Source organism: Pecten maximus, chromosome 12, assembly GCF_902652985.1.
Source record: "Pecten maximus chromosome 12, xPecMax1.1, whole genome shotgun sequence".
Lineage (NCBI taxonomy): Eukaryota > Metazoa > Mollusca > Bivalvia > Pectinida > Pectinidae > Pecten > Pecten maximus.
Genome location: NC_047026.1, coordinates 33159393 through 33171407, shown reverse-complemented (window position 1 = coordinate 33171407; position 12015 = coordinate 33159393). Strand labels below are relative to the sequence as shown.

Below are 12015 nucleotides of genomic sequence, written 5' to 3'. Positions count from 1 at the left end.
TCGCCATCCTTTAACTCTCATCTTTAGATTCCTGTGATGATAATTTATTGATCTGTATAACATACGTGCCTTATTTCTACTGATACACAATCCCGGCTAATTCGACGGAAATCGTCTTGTGTTCCTCGTTTTGAGACATTAATTTCTCATTGAGTTGATTCCTTTTAAATGCGAGTATGACGTCAGGTTAAAGTGGTGTGTGCTTTTCCAGAAATGATAGTAATTTGATGTGTAGAATTTCTTGATAGGGCCGCATGTCTTCGATATCATATACACGTGTTGTAGAGATTTTGTTTAACAATGACCAAACAATAAGCAATTAATTAAACATACAGATTTCAACCCGTACAAAGCGTTTCGCCGACCAAACAGTGAGTTTAAAAATATATTTACTTTTGGAGAACAAAATAATATGATTTAAATATGTATTTGGCTTGACTGCCGATTATTTTGCACGAGAAGAACAAGTCAGCTTTGATCTAAATACTGGGTATGTCGATCTAAATACTTAGTATGTCGATCTTAATACTGGGTATGTCAGTCTAAATACTTGGTATGTCAGTCTTAATACTGGGTATGTCAGTCTAAATACTGGGTATGTCAGTCTAAATACTGGGTATGTCGATCTTAATACTGGGTATGTCGATCTTAATACTGGTTATGTCGATCTAAATACTTAGTATGTCGATATTAATACTGGGTATGTCAGTCTAAATACTTGGTATGTCAGTCTTAATACTGGGTATGTCAGTCTTAATACTGGGTATGTCAATCTAAATACTTGGTATGTCAATCTAAATACTTGGTATGTCAGTCTAAATACTGGGTATGTCAGTCTAAATACTGGGTATGTCAGTCTAAATACTGGGGATGTCAGTCTAAATACTGGGTATGTCAATCATAATACTGGGTATGTCAGTCTAAATACTGGGTATGTCAGTCTAAATACTGGGTATGTCAGTCTAAATACTTGGTATGTCAGTCTTAATACTGGGTATGTCAGTCTAAATACTGGGTATGTCAGTCTAAATACTGGGTATGTCAATCTTAATACTGGGTATGTCAGTCTAAATACTGGGTGTGTCAGTCTAAATACTTGGTATGTCGATCTTAATACGGGGTATGTCAGTCTAAATACTTGGTATGTCAGTCTTAATACTGGGTATGTCAGTCTAAATACTTGGTATGTCAGTCTTAATACTGGGTATGTCAGTCTTAATACTGGGTATGTCAGTCTAAATACTTGGTATGTCAGTCTTAATACTGGGTATGTCAGTCTAAATACTGAGTATGTCAGTCTAAATACTGGGTATGTCAGTCTAAATACTGGGTATGTCAGTCTAAATACTGGGTATGTCAGTCTTAATACTGGGTATGTCAGTCTAAATACTTGGTATGTCAGTCAAAATACTGGGTATGTCAGTCTAAATACTGGGTATGTCAGTCTAAATACTTGGTATGTCAGTCTTAATACTGGGTATGTCAGTCTAAATACTTGGTATGCCAGTCTAAATACTGGGTATGTCAGTCTAAATACTGGGTATGTCGATCTTAATACTGGGTATGTCGATCTTAATACTGGGTATGTCGATCTAAATACTTAGTATGTCGATCTTAATACTGGGTATGTCAGTCTTAATACTGGGTATGTCAGTCTAAATACTGGGTATGTCAGTCTAAATACTGGGTATGTCAGTCTAAATACTGGGTATGTCAGTCTTAATACTGGGTATGTCAGTCTAAATACTTGGTATGTCAGTCTAAATACTGGGTATGTCAGTCTAAATACTTGGTATGTCAGTCTTAATACTGGGTATGTCAGTCTAAATACTGGGTATGTCAGTCTAAATACTGGGTATGTCAGTCTTAATACTGGGTATGTCAGTCTAAATACTTAGTATGTCGATCTAAATACTGGGTATGTCAGTCTAAATACTTGGTATGTCAGTCTTAATACTTGGTATGTCAGTCTTAATACTGGGCATGTCAGTCTAAATACTTGGTATGTCAGTCTTAATACTGGGTATGTTAGTCTAAATACTGGGTATGTCAGTCTAAATACTGGGTATGTCAGTCTAAATACTTGGTATGTCAGTCTTAATACTTAGTATGTCGATCTAAATACTGGGTATATCAGTCTAAATACTTAGTATGTCGATCTAAATACTTGGTATGTCAATCTTAATACTAGGTATGTCAGTCTAAATACTTGGTATGTCAGTCTTAATACTGGGTATGTCAGTCTTAATACTGGGTATGTCAGTCTTAATACTGGGTATGTCAGTCTTAATACTGGGTATGTCAGTCTAAATACTGGGTATGTCAGTCTTAATACTGGGTATGTCAGTCTAAATACTTGGTATGTCAGTCTTAATACTGGGTATGTCAGTCTAAATACTTGGTATGTCAGTCTTAATACTGGGTATGTCAGTCTTAATACTTGGTATGTCAGTCTAAATACTGGGTATGTCAGTCTAAATACTGGGTATGTCAATCTAAATACTGGGTATGTCAGTCTTAATACTGGGTATGTCAGTCTAAATACTGGGTATGTCAGTCTAAATACTTGGTATGTCAGTCTAAATACTTGGTATGTCAGTCTTAATACTGGGTATGTCAGTCTAAATACTTGGTATGTCGATCTTAATACTGGGTATGTCAGTCTAAATACTTGGTATGTCAGTCTTAATACTGGGTATGTCAGTCTAAATACTTGGTATGTCAATCTAAATACTTGGTATGTCAATCTAAATACTTGGTATGTCAATCTTAATACTGGGTATGTCAATCTAAATACTGGGTTTGTATTATAATATTTTTATATTTTTTTCGCAAAATATGCAGCAAATTTGTAAAAACGGTCCAAAACCTATGCCATTCAGCACGTTTGTTGCAATTCTAGAATATCATATGAAAATAAACATTGTATTGTCATATCATGTTATTGATACAGTTGTTATTTTATTTTTAGAATCATTTATAGTAATGAAAAATGTGAAGCATGTCTCCCCTTGTTGCATTCGGATACATAAAGAGTGTTACTCTCCATCTGTTTACCCAATGCGAAGTTGGTTAAGTTTTAAAAGAGTTTATGAAAATCTCATCAACAATTATTTGTTGGAGAATTGTTGCATGAATATTTTTTTCCGGAGGCCAAATATAGCCGTGAATTTCTTGACTGAATATTTGGTCACCATCTCTTGGAAAAAATAGCTCAAAATAAAAATCCTTCCGGTTAGAAAATAAGTGATGGATGTCGGGCTGAATTTTCTGTAGTTTTTATGGGTAACATATTCTGTGTACTGTTGGTAGTTTATATAAGTAACATATTCTGTGTACTGTTGGTAGTTTATATAAGTAACATATTCTGTGTACTGTTGGTAGTTTATATAAGTAACATATTCTGTGTACTGTTGGTAGTTTATATAAGTAATATATTCTGTTTACTGTTGGTAGTTTATATAAGTAAATATTTTGTTTACTGTTGATAGTTTATATAAGTAACATATTCTGTTTACTGTTGGTAATTTATATAAGTAACATATTCTGTTTACTGTTGGTAGTTTATATTAGTAAGTTATTCTCCAAACTGTTGGTAGTTTATATAAGTAACATATTCTGTTTACTGTTTGAAGTTGATATAAATAACATATTCTATTTACTGTTTCAAGTTGATATAAATAACATATTCTGTTTACTGTTGGTTGTTTATATAAGTAACATATTATGTGTACTGTTGGTAGTTTATATAAGTAACATATTCTGTTTACTGTTGGTAGTTTATATAAGTAACATATTCTGTGTACTGTTGATTGTTTATATAAGTAACATATTCCGTGTTCTGTTGGTAGTTTATATAAGGAACATATTCTGTGTACTGTTGGTAGTTTATATATGTAACATATTCTGTGTACTGTTGATAGTTTATATAAGTAACATATTCTGTGTACTGTTAGTAGTTTATATAAGTAACATATTCTGTGTCCTGTTGGTAGTTTATATAAGTAATATATTCTGTGTACTGTTGATAGTTTATATAAGTAACATATTCTGTGTACTGTTGGTAGTTTATATAAGTAATATATTCTGTGTACTGTTGGTAGTTTATATAAGTAACATATTCTGTGTACTGTTGGTAGTTTATATAAGTAACATATTCTGTGTACTGTTGGTAGTTTATATAAGTAACATATTCTGTTTACTGTTGGTAGTTTATATAAGTAACATATTATGTGTACTGTTGGTAGTTTATATAAGTAACATATTCTGTGTACTGTTGATTGTTTATATAAGTAACATATTCTGTGTACTGTTGGTAGTTTATATAAGTAACATATTCCGTGTACTGTTGATAGTTTATATAAGTAACATATTCTGTTTACTGTTGATAGTTTATATAAGTAACATATTTTGTGTACTGTTGGTAGTTTATATAAGTAACATATTCTGTTTAATGTTGGTAGTTTATATAAGTAACATATTCCGTGTACTGTTGGTAGTTTATATAAGTAACATATTCTGTTTACTGTTGATAGTTTATATAAGTAACATATTCTGTTTACTGTTGGTAGTTTATATAAGTAACATATTCTGTGTACTGTTGGTAGTTTATATAAGTAACATATTCTGTGTACTGTTGGTAGTTTATATAAGTAACATATTCTGTTTACTGTTGGTAGTTTATATAAGTAACATATTCTGTGTACTGTTGGTAGTTTATATAAGTAACATATTCTGTGTACTGTTGATTGTTTATATAAGTAACATATTCTGTGTACTGTTGGTAGTTTATATAAGTAACATATTCTGTGTACTGTTGGTAGTTTATATAAGTAACATATTCTGTTTACTATTGGTAGTTTATATAAGTAACATATTCTGTGTTATGTTTGTAGATTATATAAGTAACATATTCTGTGTACTGTTGGTAGTTTATATAAGTAACATATTCTGTTTACTATTGGTAGTTTATATAAGTAACATATTCTGTTTACTATTGGTAGTTTATATAAGTAACATATTCTGTGTACTGTTAGTAGTTTATATAAGTAACATATTCTGTGTACTGTTGGTAGTTTATATAAGTAACATATTCTGTGTACTGTTGATTGTTTATATAAGTAACATATTCTGTGTACTGTTGGTAGTTTATATAAGTAACATATTCTGTTTACTATTGGTAGTTTATATAAGTAACATATTCTGTGTACTGTTGATAGTTTATATAAGTAACATATTCTGTGTACTATTGGTAGTTTATATAAGTAACATATTCTGTTTAATGTTGGTAGTTTGTATAAGTAACATATTCTGTGTACTGTTGATAGTTTATATAAGTAACATATTCTGTTTAATGTTGGTAGTTTATATAAGTAACATATTCTGTGTACTGTTGATAGTTTATATAAGTAATATATTCTGTGTACTGTTGGTAGTTTATATAAGTAACATATTCTGTGTACTGTTGGTAGTTTATATTAGTAAGATATTCTCCAAACTGTTGGTAGTTTATAAAAGTAACATATTCTGTTGACTGTTGGTAGTTGATATAAGTAACATATTCTGTTTACTGTTGATAGTTAATACAAGTAACATATTCTGTGTACTGTTGATAGCTTATATAAATAACATATTCTGTGTGCTATTGGTAGTTTATATAAGTAATATATTCTGTTTACCGTTGGTAGTTGATATAAGTAAATATTTTGTTTACTGTCGATAGTTAATATAAGTAACATATTCTGCGTACTGTTGGTAGTTTATATAAGTAACATATTCTGTGTACTGTTGGTAGTTTACATAAGTAATATATTCTGTGTACTGTTGGTAGTTTATATAAGTAAATATTTTGTTTACTGTTGATAGTTAATATAAGTAAATATTTTGTTTACTGTTGATAGTTAATATAAGTAACATATTCTGCGTACTGTTGGTAGTTTATATAAGTAATATATTCTGTATACTGTTGGTAGTTTATATTAAAGAACATATTCTGTGTACTGTTGGTAGTTTATATAAGTAACATATTATGTTTACTGTTGGTAGTTTATATAAGTAACATATTCTGTGTACTGTTGATAGTTTATATAAGTAACATATTATGTTTACTGTTGGTAGTTTATATAAGTAACATATTTTGTTTACTGTTGGTAGTTTATATAAGTAACATATTCTGTGTTATGTTTGTAGATTATATAAGTAAATATTTTGTTTACAGTTGGTAGATTATATAAGTAAATATTTTGTTGACGGTTGGTAGTTTATATAAGTAAATATTTTGTTTACTGTTGGTAGTTTATATAAGTAATATATTCTGTGTTATGTTGGTAGTTTATATAAGTAACATATTCTGTTTACTGTTGGTAGTTTACATAAGTAATATATTCTGTGTACTGTTGGTAGTTTATATAAGTAAATATTTTGTTTACTGTTGATAGTTAATATAAGTAAATATTTTGTTTACTGTTGATAGTTAATATAAGTAACATATTCTGCGTACTGTTGGTAGTTTATATAAGTAATATATTCTGTATACTGTTGGTAGTTTATATTAAAGAACATATTCTGTGTACTGTTGGTAGTTTATATAAGTAACATATTATGTTTACTGTTGGTAGTTTATATAAGTAACATATTCTGTGTACTGTTGATAGTTTATATAAGTAACATATTATGTTTACTGTTGGTAGTTTATATAAGTAAATATTTTGTTTACAGTTGGTAGTTTATATAAGTAAATATTTTGTTTACTGTTGGTAGCTTATATAAGTAATATATTCTGTGTTATGTTGGTAGTTTATATAAGTAATATATTCTGTGAACTGCTGTTAGTTGATATTAGTGCCATATTCTGCGTATTCTGGGTAATTATGGTACATTTAGTTGATTTAAATAACCTATCCTTGGTATTTGTGTAATTTATATCAGTATCTTAATTAGTGTAATGTTGGTAGTTCAACATTTTCTGGTTATTATTGGCGAAATTGAGATAAGTAACGTTTTCTGATTAATATTTGTAATCAATATAAGTAACGTTTTCTGATTAATATTTGTAATCAATATAAGTAACGTTTTCTGATTAATATTTGTAATTAATATAAGTAACGTTTTCTAATTAATATTTGTAATTAATATAAGTAACGCATTGTGGATAATACACATGGTACATGTAGCAATTACAAAAAAAAAAAATATTTGGGGTATTTTTGGTAATATAATTAAAGTAACATTTTCTTTGTGGTATTTGTAGTTATTATAAGTAGCATAATCCGAGTACTATTGGTTATTTATATCAGTAACATACTCTGAGTATTATTCGTTATTTATATAAGTAGCATGTTCTGGATACGGGGCCGCGGTGGCCGAGTGGTTAAGGTGTACCGACACTTTATCACTAGCCCTCCACCTCTGGGTTGTGAGTTCAAAACCGACGTGGGGCAGTTGCCAGGTACTGACCGTAGGCCGGTGGTTTTTTCTCCGGGTACTCCGGCTTTCCTCCACCTCCAAAACCTGGCACGTCCTTAAATGACCCTGGCTGTTAATAGGACGTTAAACAAAAAAACAAACAAACAAAGCATGTTCTGGATATTATTTTTAGTTTATATACATGTAAGTAACATTATTTGGGTAGTGGTTTATGTAATTAACATATTTTTGATAATAATGGTTGTTTATATAATTAGCATATTTTGTATAATAATGGTTGTTTATATAAGTAACATATTCTGGGTAATAATGGCACAATGTAATTTACGTTTAATTGTAATCTCTGATAGTGTTGATAATTTATACGTGTATAAGTACAAAATGTGCCATTATCTGGGTGATATGTGAATTCATTATCATTAAAACATTCGTTACTAGGTTCTGGGTAATGTTGGTAGTTTATTTCTATGGAAAATGTCAAGCGTCTTTTCACAAACAAGAATCACTTTTAGTAATTATCATAGATCTAGTAGTTTATAGTATACATTATGTACTAATTAGATTAACTTTCTTTGTTCATCGTTTTTGTTTCAGTTAAGTTCAAAATTGAAAATGAATAAATCTATTGTTTTACTTACCAGTAATACAATAACGACGTATACAAGAGCACCACTGTGAGACTGTATGTTGTACAAGTCATTTTTGCATATCATCAATGTTGATTGTATTTTTACATTGAATTACAAGAGCTGGACATATGGGAATCAGTAACAGCCATTTCTGGTGAGGTTAGGAAGCCATCAAAACCATTTCTTATATAACCTGAATAAAAACTGGTGTGCAGAGTAAAAATCATTTTTATTTTCTTGTTTTCCTTGTGTGTTTTTTCCACAACCCGTCACAACTAGACATTACTACTACAATTGAATATTGACAGAAATAACTAACAATAACTATTGGCATATACATTTCTTTAATATCATTAGTTGATTGTAAATATATTTAATTCATAGATAAAACATGAAGAATTTTTTCGATTATAATTGTTTTACTCTCTTCCCTATTATAATCCATTTTGTTCGTTATTTTGTTTAAAATCGATTTGGCACATTATTATAACATACGTATTCTGGAAAGTTTTAATAGTAAATATGTTTTTTTTATCATTGATAAACAGTATATCAAAACAAAATATAATTTCTTGAACCAGGTTATCAAACCGATAAGAAAATCAATTTGCTTGTAAACCTAAATGTACAGCTTTTCAATAATAACAAGAAACTATCAGTCGTTGTTGTTTCTCGTTTGTTGTTCAGTCGTTGTTGTAGTCGTTTGTTGTTCAGTCGTTGTTGTAGTCGTTTGTTGTTCAGTCGTTGTTGTAGTCGTTTATTGTTCATTCGTTGTTGAAGTCGTTTGTCGTTCAGTCGTTGTTGTAGTCGTTTGTTGTTCAGTCGTTGTTGTAGTCGTTTGTTGTTCAGTCGTTGTTCTCGTTTGTTCAGTCGTTGTTGTAGTCGTTTGTTGTTCAGTCGTTGTTGTAGTCGTTTGTTGTTCAGTCGTTGTACTCGTTTGTTCAGTCGTTGTTGTACTCGTTTGTTGTTCAGTCGTTGTTGTAGTCGTTTGCTGTTCAGTCGTTGTTGTACTCGTTTGTTGTTCAGTCGTTGTTGTACTCGTTTGTTGTTCAGTCGTTGTTGTACTCGTTTGTTGTTCAGTCGTTGTTGTACTCGTTTATTGTTCAGTCGTTGTTGTACTCGTTTGTTGTTCAGTCGTTGTTGTAGTCGTTTGTTGTTCAGTCGTTGTTGTACTCGTTTGTTGTTCAGTCGTTGTTGTACTCGTTTGTTGTTCATTCGTTGTTGTACTCGTTTGTTGTTCAGTCGTTGTTTCTCGTTTGTTGTTCAGTCGTTGTTGTACTCGTTTGTTGTTCAGTCGTTGTTGCACTCGTTTGTTGTTCAGTCGTTGTTGTACTCGTTTGTTGTTCAGTCGTTGTTGTACTCGTTTGTTGTTCAGTCGTTGTTGTACTCGTTTGTTGTTCAGTCGTTGTTGTACTCGTTTGTTGTTCAGTCGTTGTTGTACTCGTTTGTTCAGTCGTTGTTGTACTCGTTTGTTGTTCAGTCGTCGTTGTTTCTCGTTTGTTGTTCAGTCGTTGTTGTTCTCGTTTGTTGTTCAGTCGTTGTTGTACTCGTTTGTTCAGTCGTTGTTGTACTCGTTTGTTGTTCAGTCGTCGTTGTTTCTCGTTTGTTGTTCAGTCGTTGTTGTTCTCGTTTGTTGTTCAGTCGTTGTTGTACTCGTTTGTTGTTCAGTCGTTGTTCTCGTTTGTTCAGTCGTTGTTTCTCGTTTGTTATTCAGTCGTTGTTGTACTCGTTTGTTGTTCAGTGGTTGTTGTACTCGTTTGTTGTTCAGTCGTTGTTCTCGTTTGTTCAGTCGTTGTTGTACTCGTTTGTTCAGTCGTTGTTGTACTCGTTTGCTGTTCAGTGGTTGTTGTAGTCGTTTGTTGTTCAGTCGTTGTTGTTCTCGTTTGTTCAGTCGTTGTTGTAGTCGTTTGTTGTTCAGTCGTTGTTGTACTCGTTTGTTGTTCAGTCGTTGTTGTACTCGTTTGTTGTCCAGTCGTTGTTGTTTCTCGTTTGTTATTCAGTCGTTGTTGTTTCGTTTGTTGTTCAGTCGTTATTATTTCTCGTTTGTTGTTCAGTCGTTGTTGTTTCTCTCGTTTGTTGTTCAGTCGTTGTTGTTTCACGTTTGTTGTCCAGTCGTTGTTGTTTCCCGTTTGTTGTCCAGTCGTTGTTGTACTCGTTTGTTGCTCAGTCGTTATTGTTTCTCGTTTTTTGTTCAGTCGTTGTTGTTTCACGTTTGTTGTTCAGTCGTTGTTGTTTCGTTTGTTGCTCAGTCGTTATTGTGTCTAGTTTGTTCAGTCATTGTTGTTTCTCTGGTTTTTTGTTCAGTCGTTGTTGTTTCTCGTTTGTTGTTCAGTCGTTGTTGTTTCTTGTTTGTTGTTCAGTCGTTGTTGTACTCGTTTATTGTTCAGTCGCTGTTGTTTCTCGTTTGTTGTTCAGTCGTTGTTGTTTCTCGTTTGTTGTTCAGTCGTTGTTGTAGTCGTTTGCTGTTCAGTCGTCGTTGTTTCTCGTTTGTTGTTCAGTCGTTGTTGTTTCTCTCGTTTGTTGTTCAGTCGTTGTTGTTTCACGTTTGTTGTCCAGTCGTTGTTGTTTCCCGTTTGTTGTCCAGTCGTTGTTGTACTCGTTTGTTGCTCAGTCGTTATTGTTTCTCGTTTTTTGTTCAGTCGTTGTTGTTTCACGTTTGTTGTTCAGTCGTTGTTGTTTCGTTTGTTGCTCAGTCGTTATTGTGTCTAGTTTGTTCAGTCATTGTTGTTTCTCTCGTTTTTTGTTCAGTCGTTGTTGTTTCTCGTTTGTTGTTCAGTCGTTGTTGTTTCTTGTTTGTTGTTCAGTCGTTGTTGTACTCGTTTATTGTTCAGTCGCTGTTGTTTCTCGTTTGTTGTTCAGTCGTTGTTGTTTCTCGTTTGTTGTTCAGTCGTTGTTGTTTCTCGTTTGTTGTTCAGTCGTTGTTGTAGTCGTTTGCTGTTCAGTCGTCGTTGTTTCTCGTTTGTTGTTCAGTCGTTGTTGTTTCTCGTTTGTTGTTCAGTCGTTGTTGTACTCGTTTGTTGTTCAGTCGTTGTTGTTCTCGTTTGTTGTTCAGTCGTTGTTGTACTCGTTTATTGTTCAGTCGCTGTTGTTTCTCGTTTGTTGTTCAGTCGTTGTTGTACTCGTTTATTGTTCAGTCGTTGTTGTACTCGTTTGTTGTTCAGTCGTTGTTGTTCTCGTTTGTTGTTCAGTCGTTGTTGTACTCGTTTATTGTTCAGTCGCTGTTGTTTCTCGTTTGTTGTTCAGTCGTTGTTGTACTCGTTTGTTGTTCAGTCGTTGTTGTTCTCGTTTGTTGTTCAGTCGTTGTTGTATTCGTTTGTTATTCAGTCGTCGTTGTACTCGTTTGTTGTTCATTCGTTGTTGTACTCGTTTGTTGTTCAGTCGTTGTTTCTCGTTTGTTGTTCAGTCGTTGTTGTACTCGTTTGTTGTTCAGTCGTTGTTGTACTCGTTTGTTGTTCAGTCGTTGTTGTTCTCGTTTGTTGTTCAGTCGTTGTTGTACTCGTTTGTTGTTTAGTCGTTGTTGTACTCGTTTGTTATTCAGTCGTCGTTGTACTCGTTTGTTGTTTAGTCGTTGTTGTAGTCGTTTGTTGTTCAGTCGTTGTTTCTCGTTTGTTGTTCAGTCGTTGTTGTACTCGTTTGTTGTTCAGTCGTTGTTGTACTCGTTTGTTGTTCAGTCGTTGTTGTACTCGTTTGTTGTTCAGTCGTTGTACTCGTTTGTTGTTCATTCGTTGTTGTACTCGTTTGTTGTTCAGTCGTTGTTGTTTCTCGTTTGTTGTTCAGTCGTTGTTGTTTCTCGTTTGTTGTTCATTCGTTGTTGTACTCGTTTGTTGTTCAGTCGTTGTTTCTCGTTTGTTGTTCAGTCGTTGTTGTACTCGTTTGTTGTTCAGTCGTTGTTGTACTCGTTTGTTGTTCAGTCGTTGTTGTACTCGTTTGTTGTTCAGTCGTTGTTGTTTCTCCTTTGTTG

General features: G+C 32.5%; 1 protein-coding gene across 1 annotated transcript; it reads right to left on the bottom strand.

Moving 5' to 3' along the window:
• Positions 1-8639: 8639 nt before the first annotated feature.
• LOC117339001 (RUS1 family protein homolog) lies at positions 8640-9269 on the bottom strand. The gene has a single exon (XM_033900366.1). The coding sequence runs from the start codon at positions 9267-9269 to the stop codon at positions 8640-8642; it is 630 nt and encodes a 209-aa protein (XP_033756257.1).
• Positions 9270-12015: the final 2746 nt, after the last annotated feature.

Excerpts from the sequence above, each read along its gene's own strand:
- LOC117339001 (XM_033900366.1), bottom strand. The coding sequence starts at position 9,269 with ATGAACAACAAACGAGTACAACAACGACTGAACAACAAACGAGTACAA.